Source organism: Sus scrofa, chromosome 9, assembly GCF_054392235.1.
Source record: "Sus scrofa isolate SSC_HxYL_T2T_F1_AM1 chromosome 9, Sscrofa_HxYL_maternal_Yorkshire_Landrace_v2.0, whole genome shotgun sequence".
Lineage (NCBI taxonomy): Eukaryota > Metazoa > Chordata > Mammalia > Artiodactyla > Suidae > Sus > Sus scrofa.
In genome coordinates this window covers 98,704,412-98,724,881 of record NC_139391.1, presented here as the reverse complement: position 1 = coordinate 98,724,881, position 20,470 = coordinate 98,704,412, and the positions used below count along the sequence as shown (strand labels likewise).

The window sequence follows — 20,470 nt, the reverse complement described above, 5'->3', positions numbered from 1 at the left end:
AGCTCTTTGTGCCCCTTTGCAGCCCAGAGAACCTTTTCCATACTGCCATCCTCTATGTTTAGTTCATTCTCTCATACAGTCTGCCTTGTTTGTAAATTGTTCTCAGACATCCTTAAAGGTGGACATGAAGCCACAGGATCCTATCAGTCAGTCAAAAGACAGGAACATTTTTCTTAAGCAGCTTCCCCATATTCATATCCCTCTGAGAGAAGAAAGTTTCTGAAGTTTAGGCTCCTTTCATTGTGGTTCCTAGCTGCCAGAAGATAATGTCTCTTGGCATTTTTCAGGTCCTTTTATTCCCTGCCTACCTGAAAGGTTCAGGTCCTGATGAACAGAACTTGAAGATTAGAAAACTGTGGTGTCCAGAAGAGACGGCCTCTCGAGTGCTAGCCAGGAACTCCACAATCAAGCCAAGCCTATGCACAGACAGGGCTCTTATCACCAGTCAACCATAGTGGTACTCACATCCCAAAGAAGCCAGGTACTCAGTATAGAAGTAATGACAGTCCTGGCTCCATGCCATCTCAATCAGCCTGAGCAAACAAGCAATGCTCCCATGTCCAAATGATTCAGTAAATGCCACTGCATTCAGTGTCTCTAGTCCTGAGAAGAGAGAAAAATAAATGTCATACTAGCATTCATCCACTCACCCATCTACTCACCTCAGTTCCCTAAAATTCACATCCCAGAATATTTAAAAAAAAAAAGTCTTTACCAAATGCAAGAAAGATCTGGGTCCTAAATTTGCATTATATTGCATGCTAAGTGCCAACTTTTCTTGCCGTTTTGTCTACGGTTAAGTGAGAAGTACCAGGATTTGAAAAGATACAGAAAACATTTTTGATACCTCTGGGCTACATTAAGTGGTGGTTTTAATAGCAAGCCAGATCTTCAAGAACATGCTGTATGGCTGTGTGTGAACTTGGCTGTTGGTTTCTGTTGCCAGATGAAATGATGATTAATCAGGACTCAGATGTCAGTTGTTTTATGTTACTTGTGCTCTTTGCTAACAGCTGCCTATTTCAAGCTGTGCCTCCTACATGTCAAATATAAACCTGAAACCACAATTTCCAGAAGGAAATTTTCAAAGTACTCATAGAGAATATTGGAATATTCAAGGTGGTTTCTGATTAAAATCCACTTAGTATATTATATAACTTAAGTCAGTATAGATAAAGAAATGTTCAGAATATGTGAGGTAGCCAGGAAAAAGAAAATTAAACTTATTAGATTTACATATAATCTGTGTACCTATTTTATTTTATTTTTTTTTTTTTTATTTTTTTTTTTTTTGTCTTTTTGCCATTTCTTGGGCCGCTCCCGCGGCATATGGAGGTTCCCAGGCTAGGGGTCTAATCAGAGCTGTAGCCGCCAGCCTACGCCAGAGCCACAGCAACACGGGATCCGAGCCGCGTCTGCAACCTACACCACAGCTCACGGCAACGCCGGATTGTTAACCCACTGAGCAAGGGCAGGGACCGAACCCGCAACCTCATGGTTCCTAGTTGTATTCGTTAACCACTGCGCCACAACGGGAACTCCTGTACCTATTTTAAAATGTATACTTATACAAATACTTGATGCATAAAATGCTCCTTAATAAACTAGCATCATTTTCCTTTTTTATTCCATAATAAATAAAAAGAGTAAAATATTATTAATAGGTAAATTATAAGAAATTTACATTTGGAGTCATAATAAGCTTTAAACATTTTAAAGTAATTGGTTCTTTTTTGACAAGGTCCTCAATACTTCTATATTTGCTTTTAAATTAAAAATACCATAAGAATATGGTATTTGTATGCTTTCTTTTCACATAGTCCAAGCAGAAACAAAAATTTTACAAGGCAAAAAAAAAAAAAAAAAAAAAAAAAAAAAAAAAAGTGTTAGTCAAGCTCTTCAGAAGTTTAGAAGAGTGTATACCTAAAATTTGGGGTGGACCAAAAATAATTGATTTTTTTTTTGGCTTAACCTAGATAATAAATGTCTAATTTGGACTGTCCATGTGGCATACAGTTCCCAAATTAAACTCTTTCAGAGACTGCTGTTTTTAGCTAAAAGAGGGGGAAGTGAGAATGAGGCAACACCCAGGATCTTTCTATACAACTGCAGCCAAGTTGTCTAAAAACCAAATTTGGCCAATTCACTGTAGTTCATTGTTTAACTGAGTTATAGGAGGACCCCAGAAATTTAAACAGCTCCATTGAGAACACCTGAACAGGATTGATCCTGGTCCAGGGTCTAGTATAAAGTCGAGGAACGAGAAGAATGCCCTTCTCTTACTCTTTGTATTTTCCCAAGGCATGGCTTACCTGCCTGGAACCTGCTCTCTAAGGCCCAGTATCCAGGGAAGCATCTGGCAAAGTATCACGAAAAGCTTAGCGATCTAGAAGGGAAAAAGGAGCTGGGTAAACGACTGGTAGATTTCATCTTTCGTGTACAGTTTCCTCTGAGTTTCTAAAAATGGCACCTCCCCTGTCTCCTTCCCCCAGGTGGCCAACCTCCTGAGGCTCTTCCAGATCCCACAGATAAGCTACGCGTCCACCAGTGCCAAACTCAGCGACAAGTCGCGCTATGATTACTTTGCCAGGACTGTGCCCCCCGACTTCTACCAGGCCAAAGCCATGGCTGAGATCTTGCGTTTCTTCAACTGGACCTACGTGTCCACCGTGGCCTCCGAGGGTGACTACGGGGAGACAGGGATCGAGGCTTTTGAGCAGGAAGCCCGCCTGCGCAACATCTGCATCGCCACCGCGGAGAAGGTGGGTCGCTCCAACATCCGCAAGTCCTATGACAGCGTGATCCGTGAGCTGCTGCAGAAGCCCAATGCGCGCGTTGTGGTCCTCTTCATGCGCAGCGATGACTCCCGCGAGCTCATCGCTGCTGCCAGTCGCGCCAACGCCTCCTTCACCTGGGTGGCCAGCGATGGCTGGGGCGCACAGGAGAGCATCATCAAGGGCAGTGAGCACGTGGCCTATGGCGCCATCACCCTGGAGCTGGCTTCTCAACCCGTCCGCCAATTTGATCGCTACTTTCAGAGCCTCAACCCCTACAACAACCACCGCAATCCCTGGTTCCGGGACTTCTGGGAGCAGAAATTCCAGTGCAGTCTCCAGAACAAGCACAATCACCGGCGCCCTTGCGACAAGCACCTGGCCATTGACAGCAGCAACTACGAACAAGAATCCAAGATCATGTTTGTGGTGAATGCAGTGTATGCCATGGCCCACGCCCTGCACAAAATGCAGCGCACCCTCTGTCCCAACACCACCAAGCTCTGCGATGCCATGAAGATCCTGGACGGAAAGAAGTTATACAAGGATTACTTGCTGAAAATTAACTTCACAGGTAAGCAAGGAACCCTTAATCGTCTTCTACATACAAAGAGTAGAATCAAAAAGGAATCAAATACCTCTACCCCCCCCCACCCCAGAGATCTTTTTTAAACTGTGAAATATTCCAAGAGGCAATATGATGGCTTTTTAACATTCTTGCATACTTTCAAGTGAATATCTTGGCCGGCACACCACCCTGTATGAAATTGAAAGGCTCAGTAGTCTGGGCTGATCTATGGTAGCTGCCTAGATGGGGGCAATGCTACATTTGCTCTTTCTTGTTATTAGCTGTAGAATATGACACAAGTGATATGGGCATTATTTAATCGTCTTAGCAGAATTTGCAACTCTCTAAGGAACGTGAACTTTCAAGCTTTCCTTCTGGCTGATTTGAGCAAAGGAGTCTCATAATTTTCACAGTGGGGGAGAGAAAAAAGTCACCCTTTTTCCAGATCCTAATTAAGGAAGGAAAAGGAAAGATACTCTGACCATGATGATTTCCAGGCATTTGAGTTTATGTCTTCTGCTGTACAGAAACATTTCTATGTCAGTGTTAAGAGTTGAGGATTTTCTTAAATTACATTACGAAGTGAAACTCTTTTTCTGCGAGCTTGAATGTAAGCAAATTGAAGACTGAAGAAAGTCATTATGATACTGACGTGAACATCCAAAAAGGTGTATTCAAAGTAGCTTTTGCTGCTTTTCTGTTTTTTTGTAAATATGGTCCAAACATTTCTAAATATAGTACTGCATTTTAATGCACTATTAATATACAAAGCATAAGATCTTTAGAGTTGCATTTTTTTTCCTAAGATTTATGTGTTATCTGTGCATCAAGGTACTGGTTCTAGGAATTTTAGCTTAATCTCAAATCACAAAATGGTGAGTAATGTCATTGAGCGTAAAAGATTTTGACACTGGTAAAAAATTGATAGAACACTGAAAACTAGCTATAATGAAAAAAAATAAAAATCATTACATAAAAAAAAGATTTTTGACACCAAAAATATTACAGTGATACAATGCTTTCATTTGTCTAAATTGCTACTAATCTCCCAAGCCACCAGGGCATCATTCTAGTCTGCACACTCTGTTTCAATTGATTGATCATCCAAGACATTTAAGTTTGTATGCTCAAATCATACTATCATTGGAGCAAGTGGCAGTTCTCATATTGTCTTTATAATCACTCAGAAGTCAAATGGCCTGAAAAATCACTGGTAGTACTTAGAGAAGACCCCGTGACAACTAGCTCCTATTTCAGAACTCTAACCCCTGAACTACTCTTGAAAAGCAGCACAAAATTTATCCGCCTGCATTTTTGCACTTCTTTTCTTCATTCTACCCTGAGAGAGCCAAAAGTAGTGGAAACAATTTATGTGAGTATTCCCTCCTATTCATCTGATGGACAGCATCTCTTACCATTAGAATGACCACTGCAAATGGGAAAGATAAAACCTTTCCTGTGCCCTATATTCCCACAGACATATTCCATATAGGAATATATGTGTGATATCACACACACACATACACACACATTCAGGATTTATTTCAAAATTCCAAAAAAATATAGATATATCTTTACTACAGATATAAGTGAACACGCTGGTATCTATAAATAGCATCTACAGTGTACTTATTCTTAAAGATGAATAAGACAAGCATCCTCCTCCCTTTTCAGACTACCTGTGGGTAATCATTTATCTTTATTCATCACAAGTACTTAATCACCACTGTCATTCTAGTTCATTCTTTTCTCCTTAGTATGCAAATATACAAATATATCCACTCATCAACAGCAAATACAAAGAAAACTCTTGGATATTCGAGAGCCCTTGTAAGGTGTTTTATGTAACCAAAATAATTTCCTTCGTTTCACTGAATCGATCTTAAATGGCAAAGAAAACTGAAGAAATAAGGCCATTTTTTTGGCCGAATACAATAACAGTATCTTCTTTTTGTCTCTCTCGTTCAATTATTGGCTTTGATTCTACAATTTAGTTTGGCTGTACAGACCTGACCACAAAGTGCAATTTTCGCCTTCTCAATTTGCTCGACATTGTTATTTATTCTCCATCTCTGAAGAGAATAGAGGGGTGAAAAATAGATTCAAATGAAAAAAAAAAAGAGGAAGAATTTAGACCAGCCACCAGGTAAATATGCAGAGCAATGAGACTTGGATAATAAAAATTCCTTAGTATGGAAGGACACTGAGATGCTAAGTTAGCTAAATAAGTACATTTTAAAAATAAGGCCAACTTAGCATTCAAAAGCAGGTTTGTTTCACGTGTTTTTGTTTTTGTTTTTTTTTCCTGAAATCCTATTTCCTGATTTTCTAACTTGAATAATGAGGCAGTGGACTAGACAGTAGTGAACGTAGCAAACTGTACACAATCTTTGCTCAGATCCAAAGGCCTCTTCCAGCCATCTGCTTGGACTCAGTGCATATACTCCACAGTTCTTCTAACTGGCACTTGTAGCCCATCCCCTTATCGCTCTAGTCCCCACAGGATGGAAGAGCACAGCCTCCTGAGAATACTCCTCAGTTCCTTGGTACATTCATACTAGTTAGTTCCAGCAATGGCCATCATGAATATTTCTTAAAGTTAACCCAGTGTGAATATTCCTTTTACAAGGGAGATTTTGCCAAACTATGTTTTGTTAAAAATTCTTCTAAACAGTGAACTCTCCTGGTGTGAGATCTGATCTGTCTGCCCCTCTAGAGGCATCTCCTGCCATACACCTGGTATTCACCCTTCCTGCCATTAAGGCTACTCGCTGTTTGCCAAGCACATCCCGCCTTTATTTTGGCCTCTGTGTGTGCCCTCTGTATATGCTATTTCCTCCACCTCAAATACCATCGCCCCATCCTCTTCTGCCCTACCTAACACCTTCACTTATTCTATCTCAATTGCTACTACTCTTGTCCAAGCCACCAACACCTCAAACCTGAATTTCTGGAATAGCCTCCTCATTGACTTTCCCATCTCTAACCCAGCCCTCATACAATAGCTAGGAATGCCCTTTTAAAATACAAATCAGAGAAAGTCACTCCATGACTCAGGGAGCATCTTAGGGAGTCCCCCCATGTCACTCACAGTCAAAGTCCTTTCAATGTCCTTGAAGGTCCTACTTGACCTGCCCTCCCCACCCTTTGCTGCTTTCTTGTCTTCACATTTACTCTCCCTCTTGCTCACTTCACTCCAGACACCCTTGTTTCCAAACTCAGGGTTTTTCCACTGCCAGTTCTCTCTGCCTGTAAAATGTCCTTTCCCCATTCCTATAGTTAATTCATCCCCTTACTTCTGTCAAGCTGGATAGCCTTCTTAAGGCTGCAGTGCTCTGCCTGCGACCCCCACTGCACATGCCCCTATTTCCCTTTAACCTGCTCTGCATTTTTGTACTCCGTGATTTTTCACCCTCTCTCATACCACTTCATTTCATATTTTCAGGTTTATTCTTTATGGTTTGATCTTTATACTTGAATATAAACTCCATGAAAGCAAGAATTATCAGTTTTTCTCACTGATGTAACCCAAGCATCATCAGCATTCAGTAAATATTTGTTGATTAAGAATAGCATTTAACACCCAAATTCATATTTCCTTCTCTATATCCATGAGCTTTTTCAAGGCAGAAAACAAATATTTCATTTCTGATCTCAAATACCCAACACATTTTCCGACACAGAGTTGGGCACTGTATCAATGTTTACTGAAGGGATGTGGAATAAGATAAATAATCAGCAGATTTATGATTATTTTTGTGAAAATTAAATGTAAATATTTTGTTCATTAACCTATCTATTTCAAGGAGTTCTCATTGTGGCTCATTTGGTTAAGAACCAGACTAGTCTCCATGAGGATGCGGGTTTGATCCCTGGCCTCGCTCAGTGGGTTAAGGATCCAGCGTTGCCATGAGCTGTGGTGTAGGTCACAGATGCAGCTCGGATCTGGCATTGCTGTGGCTGTGGCATAGACTGGAAGCTGCAGCTACAATTCAACTCCCAGCCTGGGAACTTCCGCATGCTGTGGGTGCAAAAAAAAAAAAAGAAATTCGAAAGATCTTTCTTCTTTTTATGATCCCTTTCATACTCCTGGGCCACTTTCTCAATTATTCGGAGCTAAGATGATTCATAAAACACCCAAACTTTGGAAGCTGAGCCTTAAAAACTAAACCTTTGGATATTAAAAAAAAAAGTTTTAAGGCACTTTTTATTAGTAAAATTTTTCCATCTGAAAGAGCCATGTCATACAGGATTCTAAAATAAATATTTACATGAGAATTATGCTGGTGCCATGTGACTTTCCAAAATTATTTCCAATAAGATCTCATATGGTCATCATGTAAAAGGAAAGCTCACACTACCCAAGGCAGTTAAAATCAGAGGAAACAGAAGGGGCTATTAAACATTTAAAGAAAGGCAAAGTCATTCTCATTCTGCATGCTTCTAGTACAGTACAATCTCTCTCCCTTTTTATTCTGAGACAAGTTCCAGAGAATGGAATAGACTAAAATCATAGAGTTACAAAAGGCCTTCCTCAAAGATGAACTTGCTTCTACTCCTCACTTGACAGAGGTGGAAATTCAGGATGTCAGCATGATGATCTTCACTTACTAAAGCACATAAAAGTGAACTCAACTGCCAGGGTGACGTGGTCACCAGAGTACACCCAATTCAAAAGAAAAAAGAAAGAGTTCCCACTTACTGTACACACTGTCAGAGGTGCTCCAAGACACAGCCAGCATCAAATAAGCATCCTCTTGGGAATAACACTCCTAGCATTCCTTTGTGTGATTCGAAGAGCTGGGCTAAAGTGTTTGAGAATGGAAAAGCTGAGAAATGTACACACAGGAAATTCATCCAAGATCACATCATAAATAGGTGACAGAGCAACCCATCAAGTCCTAATTTAGCCATTGATCCCACAGATAAGTTTAGACTTGATGCCAGGACCTGGAGACCCAATGGTAAACAAGGCTGATGGCACCTCTGCTCTATGGAGCTGACACCAGCAGCTGGTCACCAGAACGATGTCAAAGTAGAGAAGCAGAATGAGTGGGGCTGCAATTGTAGGGTCTTGCCCTCTAAGTTTTGTGTTCTGTTTTGGGTTTGAGTTTTGTTTGGGATTAGAAAATCGTCATGTATCTTATACCCAGGATAAACCTAAATTCACTGAACAAATCTTACTCCCAAGGTTTGAATTATAAGCAATAGGACAGTGCCTTGTTACTGCTGGATCTGGTGGTTATAATAGAGCTGAATGGTAGGACACAGCAGTGACAGGATTTTGTTCATTTGTTTGTTAGTTGCTTTTCTTTTTTCTTTCTTTTATCTGCTGGTACCAGCCAACAGTCAGACTACTGAGATCAGAGGCCTAGAGCCTCGTGAAGATGGTCTAGCTTTGTTCTGATGTTTACGATTCTCCACACCTGAAAGAGGAGCAGAGGCAGAAACTAGGAAGCCCAGCCTTACTTGCCCCATTCACCTCTGCATCTGACTCATTCAGTCATTACAGGGTTCAGTCCCCGTTGGAACTGTAATCACAGAGCATAGGCCAGGAAGGGCAGATTTTTCTGGGACACTGCATTCTAAGGAATATGTTTGAGCTGGCCCCAACCCAGCAAGGCTCTCCTCTTGAAAAGTACAGGGCCATCCAAGGCACAGTGAGGAAGCCAAAATGGTAATGGCCACATCTTTAGATGAATGGGCTTTGAAGTTCCTGAAAGAACCAACTGCTCTTGATCTTGCTTCCTCCCCTGGAACATTTGTAGTTCCCACAAAAGCACAGAAACTTGTTCCAGCTCTGCTGATCAAAAGCATTTGCAAAATGTAAAGATAAATATCCTGTACTTTTTTCCCCCCTTTTCTCTCTGGTCAGCTTCCTGGGGTCACAAGAATAAGATCTAAACCCCAAAGGACGCCACTAATGTGGTTACTTATTTGTTTATGCATCATGCATCTGTGCTTTGGTATTCTAGAAGCTTGAGAAATAATTCTCATTTTCAGGTTACACAATGGAGAACAGGAGCCTCTAGACAACCTAATTTTCCTCTTTGACCGGAGCTTTCTGCTACTGCTTCTTGCTATTATTATGATACAGTTATTACTATCACTATTATTATTATTTCATAATCCTTAATTTCTGTAGATCCATTTGAAGAGCCACCATGCCTACAAAGCAGAAAGATGTTATCTTCCCCAACAAAGTAGAAAGAAATACTTTCCCACCATGCGAATCAGAAAATATTATAATAAATACGCTATTTCCTTTTTGTTTCCAGATTTCTGGACACTATGGTATATTTATAAGAACATCACCAGTAAAGCTGTCTGGAGACTGAAGGAAATATTCAGAGCACTTTTTAAAAATATATAACCAACATATTGTTCAAAAATAAGTTTAGCCTACCTTCCTGACCTTTGGGACACCAGATATTATCCCGCAATAACCTAGTTTTCTTTTTTTTGTTTGTTATTATTATTTTTTAACAGTTATTTCCCCAAAACAATTTTTTTCTACTGTACAGCATGGTTACCCAGTTACTCATACATGTGCACATTCTATTTTCTCACATTATCATGCTCCATCATAAGTGACTGGGCATAGTTCCCAGTGCTACACAGCAGGATCTCATTGCTAATCCATTCCAAAGGCAATAGTTTGTATGTATTAACCCCAAGCTCCCCAACCACCCCACTCCATCCCCCTCCCCCTTGGCAACCACAAGTCTATTCTCCAAGTCCATGATTTTCTTTTCTGTGGAAAGGTTCATTTGTGCCTTATATTAGATTCCAGATATAAGTGATACCATATGGTATTTGTCTTTCTCTTTCTGACTTACCTCACTCAGTATGAGAGTCTCTAGTTCCATCCATGTTGCTGCAAATGGCATTATGTCATTCTTTTTTATGGCTGAGTAGTATTCCATTGTGCATACATACCACTTCTTTCTAATCCAACTGTCTGTCAATGGACATCTGGGTTGTTTCCATGTCTTGGCTATTGTGAATAGTGCTGCAATGAACATGCGGGTGCATGTGTCTTTTTTAAGGGAACTTTTGTCCAGATACATGCCCAAGAGTAGGGTTGCTGGGTCAAATGGTAGTTGTATGTATAGATTTCTAAGATACCTCCGTACAGATCTCCATAGTGGTTGTACCAGCTTACATTTCCACCTACAGTGCTGGAGGGTTCCCTTTTCTCCACAACCCCTCCAGCATTTGTTATTTGTGGACTTATTAATGATGGCCATTCTGACTGGTGTGAGGTGGTATCTCATTGTAGTTTGATTTGCATTTCTCTAGTTATCAAGGATGTTGAGCATTTTTTCATGTGCTTGTTGGCCATCTGTACATCTTCCTTGGAAAAATGTCTATTGAGGTCTTTTTCCCATTTTTCCATTGGGTTGTTGGCTTTTTTGCTGTTGAACTCTAGAAGTTGCTTGTATATTCTAGAGATTAAGCCCTTGTCAGTTGCATCATTTGAAACTAATTTCTCCCATTCTGTAAGTTGTCTTTTTGGGGTTTTTGTTTGTTTGTTTGTTTCCTTTGCTGTGCAAAAGCTTGTCAGTTTGATTAGGTCCCATTGGTTTATTTTTGCTCTTATTTCTGTTGCTTTGGGAGAGTGACCTGACAAAATATTCATGAGGTTGATGTCAGAGAATGTTTTGCCTGTGTTCTCTTCCAGGAGTTTGATGGTGTCTTGTCTTATATTTAAGTCTTTAAGCCATTTTGAGTTTATTTCTGTGCATGGTGTAAGGGTGTGTTCTAGTTTCATTGATTTGCATGCAGCCAGCCAGGTTTCCCAGCAATGCTTGCTGAAAAGATTGTCTTTTTCCCATTTTATGTTCTTGCCTCCTTTGTCAAAGATTAATTGACCATAGGTGTCAGGGTTTATTTCTGGGTTCCCTATTGTGTTCCATTTGTCTGTATGTCTGTTTTGGTACCAGAACCACAGTGTCTTGATGACTGTGGCTTTGTAATATTGCCTGAAGTCTGGGAGAGTTATGCCTCCTGCTTGGTTTTTGTGCCTCAGAATTGCCTTGGCAATTCTGGGTCTTTTGTTGTTCCATATAAATTTTTGGATTGTTTGTTCTAGTTCTGTAAAATATCATGGGTAATTTGATAGGGATTGCATTGAATCTGTAGATTGCTTTGGATAGTATAGACATTTTTACAATATTAATTTTTCCCAGGAGCATGGAATATCTTTCCATTTCTTTACATCTTCTTTAATTTCCTTGATTAATGTTTTATAGTTCTCAGCATATAAGTCCTTTACCTCCTTAGTCAGGTGTATTCCGAGGTATTTGATTTTGGGGGGTGCAATTTTAAAAGGTACTGTATTTTGTATTCTTTTTCTAATATTTCATTGGTAGTATCAGTGTTATCTGAATGTTAATCTTATATCCTGCTACTTTGCTAAATTTGTTGATCAGTTCAATTAGTTTTTGGGCTGAGTCCTTAGGGTTTTCTATATATAGTATCATGTCATCTGCATACAGTGACAGTTTTACCTCTTCTCTTCCTATTTGGATGTCTTTTATTTCTTTTGTTTGTCTGATTGCTGTGGCTAGGACTTCCAGTACTACATAGAATTCAGTACTCGTGAGAGTGGACATCCTTGTCTTGTTCCAGATTTTAATGGAAAGGCTTTCAGCTTTTCTCCATTGAGTATTATATTTGCTGTGGGTTTGTCATAAATGGCTTTGATTATGTTAAGGTATGTTCCCTCATAGCCGCTTTGGTAAGAGTTTTTATCATAAATGGATGTTGGACTTTGTCAAAAGCGTTCTCTGCATCTATTGAGATGATCACATGGTTTTTGACTTTTCTTTTGTTAATATAGTGTATAACATTGATTGATTTGCATATGTTGGACCATCCTTGTGCACCTGGGATGAACCCCACCTGGTCATGGTGTATGATCTTTTTTATGTGTTGTTGGATTCGGATGGCTAAGATTTTGAGAATTTTTGCATCTATATTCATCAAAGATATTGGCCTATAGTTTTCTTTTTTGGTGGTATCTTCGTATGGTTTTGGAATTAAGGTGATGGTGGCATCATAGAATGTCTTTGGGAGTGTTTCTTCTTCTTCAACCTTTTCAAAAAGTTTAAGGAGGATGGGTATAAGTTCCTCTTTGTATGTTTGGTAAAATTCACCTGTGAAGCCATCTGGTCCTGGACTTTTATTTGCAAGAAGTGTTTTTATGACATATTCAATTTCATTTCTAGTGATTGGTCTTTCCAGTTGATCTATTTCTTTTTTTTTTTTTTTTTTTTGGCTTTTTGGCTTTTTTGGCTTTTTGGCTTTTTGGCTTTTTTGGCTTTTTGGTTTTTTGCTATTTCTTTGGGCCGCTCCCGCGGCATGTGGAGGTTCCCCGACTAGGGGTCTAATTGGAGCTGTAGCCGCCAGCCTATGCCAGAGCCACAGCAACGCTGGATCCGAGCCACGTCTGCAACCTACACCAGAGCTCACGGCAACACCGGATCCCTAACCCACTGAGCAAGGGCAGGGACCAAACCCGCAACCTCATGGTTCCTAGTCAGATTCGTTAACCTCTGCGCCACGACAGGAACTCCGATCTATTTCTTCTTGATTCAGTTTTGGCAGGCTGTAAGTCTCTAGAAAGCTGTCCATTTCTTCTAAGTTGTCAAATTTGTTGGCATACAATTGTTCATAGTATTCTCTCATGATTTTTTTGTATTTCTGTAGTATTGGTTGTGACTACTCCTTTTGCATTTTTTATTTTGTTTATTTGGGTTTTTTCTATCCTCTTCTTGGTGAGTATAGCCAGAGGTTCGTCAATTATGTTTACCTTTTCAAAGAACAAGCTCTTGGTTTTATTGATTTCTTCAATTGTTTTTTTAATCTCTATTTTATTGATTTCCTCTTTGATCTTTATGATTTCATTTCTTCTGCTGACTTTAGATTTTGTTTGTTCTTCTTTTTCTAATTCATTTAGGTGTTGGGTTAAGTTGTCAATTTGAGATTTTTCTTCTTTTTTGCGGAAGGCCTATATTGCTATGAATTTCCCTCTGAGCACTGCTTTTGCAGCATCCCATAGATTTTGAGCAGATGTGTCTTCATTATAATTTGTCTCAAGGTATTTTTTGATTTCCTTCTTGATTTCCCATTGGTTTTTTTTAGTAGCATGTTGTTTAGTCTCCATGTAGTAACTTTTTTTCTCATTTATTTTCCTGTCATTGATTTCTAGTTTCATGCTATTGTGGTCAGAGAAAATACTTGAAATAATTTCTATATTCTTAAATTTGTTGAGGTTAGCTTTGTGCCCCAGTATGTGATCAATTTTTGAGAATGTTCCATGTGCACTTGAGAATGTATATCCTGATTTTTTTGGATGTAATGTCCTGAAAATATCAATTAAGTCTAACTTTTCTATTGTGTCCTTTAGGATTTCTGTTGCCTTATTGATTTTCTGTCTAGAGGATGTGACCATTGTTGTGACCAGGGTGCTAAATCTCCTACTATGACTGTATTCCTATCGATTTCTCATTTTATGTCTGTTAGTATTTGTTGTAGGTATCTGGGTGCTCCTATATTAGGGGCATATATATTGACGATTGTAATAGCCTCTTCTTGAACGGATGCTTTAACCGTTAAATAGTGTCCTTCTTTGTCTTTCTTTATGGCCTTTGTTTTAAAGTCTATTTTGTCTGATACGAGTATTGCAACTCCTGCTTTCCTGTCTTGTCCATTGGCATGAAATATCTTTTCCCATCCCCTCACTTTTTTTTTCCTATCTTTTTAGGGCTGCACCTGCGGCATATGGAGGTTCCCAGGCTAGGGGTCGAATCACAGCTATAGATGCTGGCCTACACCACAGCCACAGCCATGTCAGATCTGAGCTGCATCTGTGACCTACATCACAGTTCACAGCAATGCTGGATCCTTAAACTGTTGAGCAAGGCCAGGGATTGAACCACAACCTCTTGATTCCTAGTCGGATTTGTTAAACACTGAGCAACAACAGGAACTCCCCCATCCCCTCACTTTCAATCTATATGTGTCCTTTGCTCTAAGGTAAGTTTCTTGTAGGCAGCAGATGGAAGGTGTTTGCTTTTTTATCCAATCTGCCACTCTGTGTCTTTTGATTGGAGCATTTAGTCCGTTGACATTTAAGGTGACTGTTGATAGATACATATTTATTGCCATTTTAAACCTTGTTTTCCAGTTGATTCTGTTTCTCTTTTCTTTTTTGGGTTGGATGGTTTCCATTTATTTTATGCTTGAGTACTTTTCTTTTCCAGTTTTTGTAAATGTAATGTTTGGTTTTGATTTGTGGTTGCCCTGTTTTTTAAGCACATTTTTAAGCAGTCATATAGGCTCAGACAGATCGTTAAAATTAAAAAAAAAAAAATCTATGTTTTCTTACTTTCCTTCCCCACATTGTATGATTTTGATGTCTTTTTTTTAAAAAAAAAAAAAAACACCTTCATGTTTAGATCTGTATGCTGGTTTATTTAAGCGATTGCTTTCCAATTCTGATTTCCTCCATCCTAATTCTTCTTTTTCTCTTTTTTCTCTCTTTTTTTAATTTAGAGAAGCCCTTTCAGTATTTCTTTTAGAATTGGTTTAGTATTGCTGTAGTCTTTTAGCTTTTGTTTGTTGGAGAAATTCTTTATTTTCCCTTCTAATTTAAATGATATTCTTGCTGGATAGAGTATTCTAGGTTGCAAATTTTTTTTCTTTCAGCATTTTAAATATATCTTACCTCTCCCTTCTGGCCTGTAGTGTTTCTGTAGAGAAATCAGCTGATAGCCTTATGGGGGGTTCCCTTATAATTAATGCTTTGCTTTTCTCTTGCTGCCTTTAGAATCCTCTCTTTAACTTTTGCTATTTTTATTATAATATGTCTTGGTGTGGGCCTGTTTGGGTTCAGCTTTTTTGGGTCCCTCTGTGCTTGCTGTATCTTGCTATCAGTATGCTTTAGATTTGGATAGTTTTCAGCCATAATTTTTTCAAATATATTTTCAATCCAATTTTCTTCTTCTTTTCCTTCTGGAATTCCTATTATGAGTAGATTGGCCTGCTTTATATTATCCCATAGGTCCCTTATATTGCTTTCATGTTTTTTCATTTCGTTTTCTGTCTGCTGTCCTGATTGGATGATTTCCATTATTTTATCTTCCACGTCACTAATTCGTTCCTCTGCCTTATTCGTTCTGTTATTTATTGCCTTAAGCTCAGTTTGTACCCCTGAAAATGAATTTTCTAGTTTTTCTTGGCTCCTCCTTATGTTTTCTAATTCCATTCTAAAGGAATCTGCATTACTGTTCATATCCTCTCTTAATTCCTTCAGTATTTTTAATACCTCGCTTTTGAACTCAATGTCTGTCAGACCGCAGAGGTCTGCTTCATCGTTGTCTGCTTTAGGTGAATTCTCCTGTTCCTTTAACTGGAAATGGTTTCTGTGCTTCTTCATCTTGCTTGTGTTTTTCTTTTTCTATGAGTTCAGGGAAGCTAAATTGTAGTCTTATAAGGCTACTTCTTCGCAAGAATACCCCTTTGTATTTTTTGGGGGGTTACTGTTTATTTTTGGTGTGGGAGTTTGAATATTTGCTGTCTCTTTGGTGTGAGCAGGCTGTTGTTCCCAGAATGCTCAGTGTGTTTTCAGGGAGAAGTAGGCAATGGGTAGGGCCAGCAGTCAGTGCCTAGTCACTGGGCTCTCAATAGCAGCAAGGACCTGCAGGAAGGTGGCACAGGCTACTCCTAGTTGCAGGGCCCTGGGAAGTGGTAATAAGCTCTAGACAGATCTTCAATGTCACCAGAGCATTTGGCAGTAGCAGCAGCAGGGTTCATGAGTTCCCAGGGGAGTGAGAGCAACAACAGCTTGTGTTTGATTACAGTGCCCTCCTCTGAGGTGCCTGGAACCGCAGGTGGTACCTGTTCAGGGACCCCTATTGGGATCAGGCCATGACCATCTCTAGAGTCAGTGATAACTGTGGTGGTTTGCCCCCACCACCTGTAGACCATACATGAAGAAACCTGCCTCACTTAGCCCACATATGGGGTATTGTAAAGGGTGCTCCTAGTTGCAGGATCCTGGGAAGTGACAGAGATCAGGCATGTGGGTACTGCCCGGAACTTTTGGCAGTGGCAGCAGCAGCACAGGTGTGTTCCCAGGGGTGCAAGAGCACAGACGTTATTCGGTTACAATGCCCTCCTCTGTGGTGCCCTTTAGGTGAATGGGGCTGCAAGTTATTTTTGCTCAGATATCTCCAAAGGCAGTGGGCCATGCCCACCTCTGGAATCAGGGATAACTGCAGCGATTTGCCCCTGCCACCTGCAGACCACTCAAGAAGCATCCTGTCCCACTTAGCCCACACAGGAGGTGCTGCACCAGTTGCTCCTAGTTGTAGGGTCTTGGGAAGGGACAGTGAACAAGTGTCTGGGGGTCACCCAGAGCATTTGGTAGTGGCAGCTGCAGGGTGGATGTGTTCCCAGGGGAGTGAGAGCAACAGTGTATGGTGTTTGGTTGCAACGCCCTCTTATTTTCTTTTTTGGCAACCCCTGAGGTAACTAGGGTCACTGGTGGAGCCCACTCACAGGGCTCCAGTGGTGGCAAGCCACACCTCCCTCTGGCATCTGAGACAACCACCGCAGTCTGTCCCTGCCACCTGCAGATCATGCAGGAGGTACCACATCGCACTTAGCCCCCTTATGCCCTTAGCCCACACAATAGGTGCTTGGCTACCAGTAGCCTGCACAAGAAGCACCTAACCTGTAGCCTCTGCAGAGGCTCCCCACTCTCTAAGCCTGAGGCCATGTGCAGGCTCCAGTGCAGGGAGTTTCCTATGGCGGCCCGCCACCCCTCCTCTTTTCCCCTCCCCAACAATGGGACTTTGCCTCTCCTGTGGGTCCAGACCTTGTCCCTTGTTCCCTCTGCTGTGGTGTTCCTCTCCTTAGCCTGTTGTGCACTGCTCCTTAGCCCCTCATGCCATCCTCAGTTCTCTCCCTGGGACTGACCTCCAGAGCCTGAGTCTCAGTGCCCAGCCCCCACCCGAGTGTCTCAGGCTGTGGTGTCCAGGCTGGTAGTTCAGATGATCTGTGTGGCTCTCACTCTTCTTTGCTGTTCTTGGTCCAGCTGCTGCGCTTTTCCCAGTGACTTTGAGGTCCTGCTGACTGAGCTGATCTTTTGTCAGTTAGGTGGCTTCCCAGGAGGTAGGTTCCTTTTCTCCTTCGTGGCTCCCTCTCGGGGATGCTAGTCCTGTCCTGCTTCCTTTTCTCTCTCTTTTTTCTTTTATTCTGCCCAGTTATGTCAAGTTTCTTGCCCTTTATGGAGGTTTAAGTTCGTCTGCCAGAATTCAGTTGATGTTCTCTGCGAGTAGTTTTACATGTAGATGTGTTTTTTTGATGTGTTGTGTGAGAAGGTGTGTGCGACCTCTTACTCCTCCACCATCTTGCTCCGCCTCCCTAGTTTTCTAAAGGTTTCTAATCTCTGAAATATTGTCACAGTTGAGTTGAAAACACATTTTTGCACTTCCATGCACATTTGTGCTACTACTCATCTTCAACAGAACATGAGAAACCCAGGAAAGCCAACATAGAGAAAGGAAATATTTTCAGTGGGTTCACAAAAAAATTGCTGACCAGAGCAGCTTAGATAATAGAAGGCTATTCTCTAAAGAATTTTAAAAGATCATCTTTTAATGGAGCATAAGATTATGAGAAGTCCTCCAGAGCTGGGTTCAGGAAACCTTCCTAGGAACCTGGCAAAATTTTCATATTGACCAAGCTGTGAGCACAGCTTCTGAAGCTTAAGGAAGCTGATGGTATATCCTCAGAAGCAGGCACTGAGAGGATGGGTAAGGAACTCAATGATTAGCCCCTATTCTGACCTCCCTCTTACTCTAAACATTTAGCAAGTAAGTACCCACAGTATCTTTAATCAGTATATGTGACATCACCAGGAAAGATTATATAATCAACCTTCACATTTTTCCCCCAAACACCTAACATTGTACCTGAAGTAATATAGGCAATCCAGTTGAGTCTGTTTTATTCCAGAACTATGATAGTGAAAGAATTCATTTCACTGTCAAAGGTAAATTAGAATTTGATAAGGTAGCAGAGTCCCAGAAGTTATAGCACAAAATAACATTTCAGAATATTCATATATTTAATTCCATCAAAAACTATAAACAATTTTACTAGCACAGAGTTGACCATCTATTAAAGTTGCAAAATAACATCCCAAATACAAATTTATGTTATATAGAAACTAAGCCACTGACCAAAGTTTGATTAGATGTTCTAAGATAGGCCATTAATATTTTCCTTTATTAATTTTTTTAAAAATTCTCTATCTTATTAAAATATAATTGACATGTAACATTATGTACTTGTAAAGTGCACAATGCTTAATTTGATATACTTATATACTGCAAAATGATCACCACCATAGCCTTAGCTAACACCTCCATCCCATCATAATTACCATTACCTCTTTGTGGGGAAAACACTTATGAACTATTCTATTTGTTTGCAACTTTCAAGTATATAATACAGTATTACTGGCTATAATCACCATGCTGTACAGTAGGTCTCCCAAATGTATTCACCTTATAACTAGAAGTTTGTGCTCTCTGACAAACATCTCCCCATTTCCACACCACTCAGCCCCTGGCAACCACCATTCTAGTCTGAATTTGGCTTTTTAAAATTCTACGTATAAGTGATATTAGACAGTATTTGTCATTCTCTGACTTATTTCACTTAGCCTATGTCCTCAGGCTGTGTCTGTGTTTTCGTTAACCAGCAGAATTTTCTCTATCCCACAGCTGAAAAATATTTCTATAAATATGTATATTTTTCAATCACCTTTTAAAGTCAGTTCACCTACTGATGGACATTTAGGTTGTTTCCATATCTTAGCTGTTGTGAATAATGATTCAGTAAACATGAGAGTATAGGTATTTTTAATAACCTGTTTTCATTTCCTTCAGATTTATGCCCAGAAATGTGGTTGCTGACCTTATGGTAGTTCTATTTTTAATTTTTTGAGGAACCTCCATACTGTTTTCCATAATGGCTGCACAACTTTACTTTCCCATCAGCAATGTACAAGGGTTCTCTTTTCTCTACATCCTCCCCAATATTTATCACTTTCTTTTTAATAACAACCCATTCTAACAGGTACAAGTTGATGCCTCACTGTGGGTTTTATTTCCATTTCCCTGATGGTGATTTTGAACACATTTTCATGTACCTGTTGGCCATGTGTATATCTTCTTTGGAAAATGTTCAGGACTCTGCTCATTTTTTTAATTTATAATTACTTTTATAGACTTTTGGTTTACTCATTTTTTAATAACAGTGTTTGTGCTACTGAGTTGTATGAGTTCTTTACATATATTTTAGAAATAAATCCCTTATCATACAGATGGTTTGCAGTTATTTTCCCTCAGGCCATTGGCTGCCTTTTCATTTTGTTGATAGCTTTCCTTGCTGTGCTTTTTAGTTTGACGTAGTCTGGCTTTTGTTTTTTTGTTGTTGTTGTTGTTTTGTTTGTTTGCTTGCTTTTTTGCTTTTTTTGCTTTTGTTGTCTTTGCTGTTAACAAATCACTGCCAAGACCAATGTCAAGATTACATGCTATACTTTCTTCTAGGAGTTTTACAGTACTAGGTCTTATGTTCAAGTATTTAGTACATTTTGAGTTGATTTTTGTGACTAATGTAAGATGAGTACAGTTTCATTCTTTTGCATGTACTGTTGTGTTTTCCCAGTTCTATTTATTAAAGACACTACCCTTTCCCCCAGTGTACATTCTTGGCTCCTTAGTCATAAGTTAACAGACCAAATATGCATTGGGTTTTTTCTGGGTTCTGTTGATCTACCTGTTTGTTCTGATGACAGTACTACCATTTTGATTAATATAGCTTTGTACTATAGTATGAAATGCCTCATGCTTTGCTCCTCTTTCTCAAAAGTGCTTTGGCTATTCACTGTCACTTGTGATTCCATACAAATGTTAAAGGTTTTTTTTCCTATTTCTATGAAAAATGCTATTATAATTTTGATAGAGATCACATGGAATCTGTAGATCACTTTGGGTAGGAGGGACATTTCCACAATGTTAATTCATCTAACCCATGAGCATAGATT

At 39.8% G+C, this 20,470-nt stretch overlaps 1 protein-coding gene across 3 annotated transcripts in view; it reads left to right on the top strand.

The window, feature by feature from the left end:
* GRM3 (glutamate metabotropic receptor 3) overlaps window positions 1-20,470 on the top strand; it is a 241,751-nt gene that overhangs the window by 154,213 nt on the left and 67,068 nt on the right. For all 3 annotated transcript variants that reach the window (XM_021063473.2, XM_021063475.2, XM_021063472.2), the window contains one exon: window positions 2,493-3,348. In XM_021063473.2, the coding sequence (XP_020919132.1) occupies window positions 2,493-3,348 (856 nt within the window). The remainder of the gene's footprint in view (window positions 1-2,492; window positions 3,349-20,470) is intronic.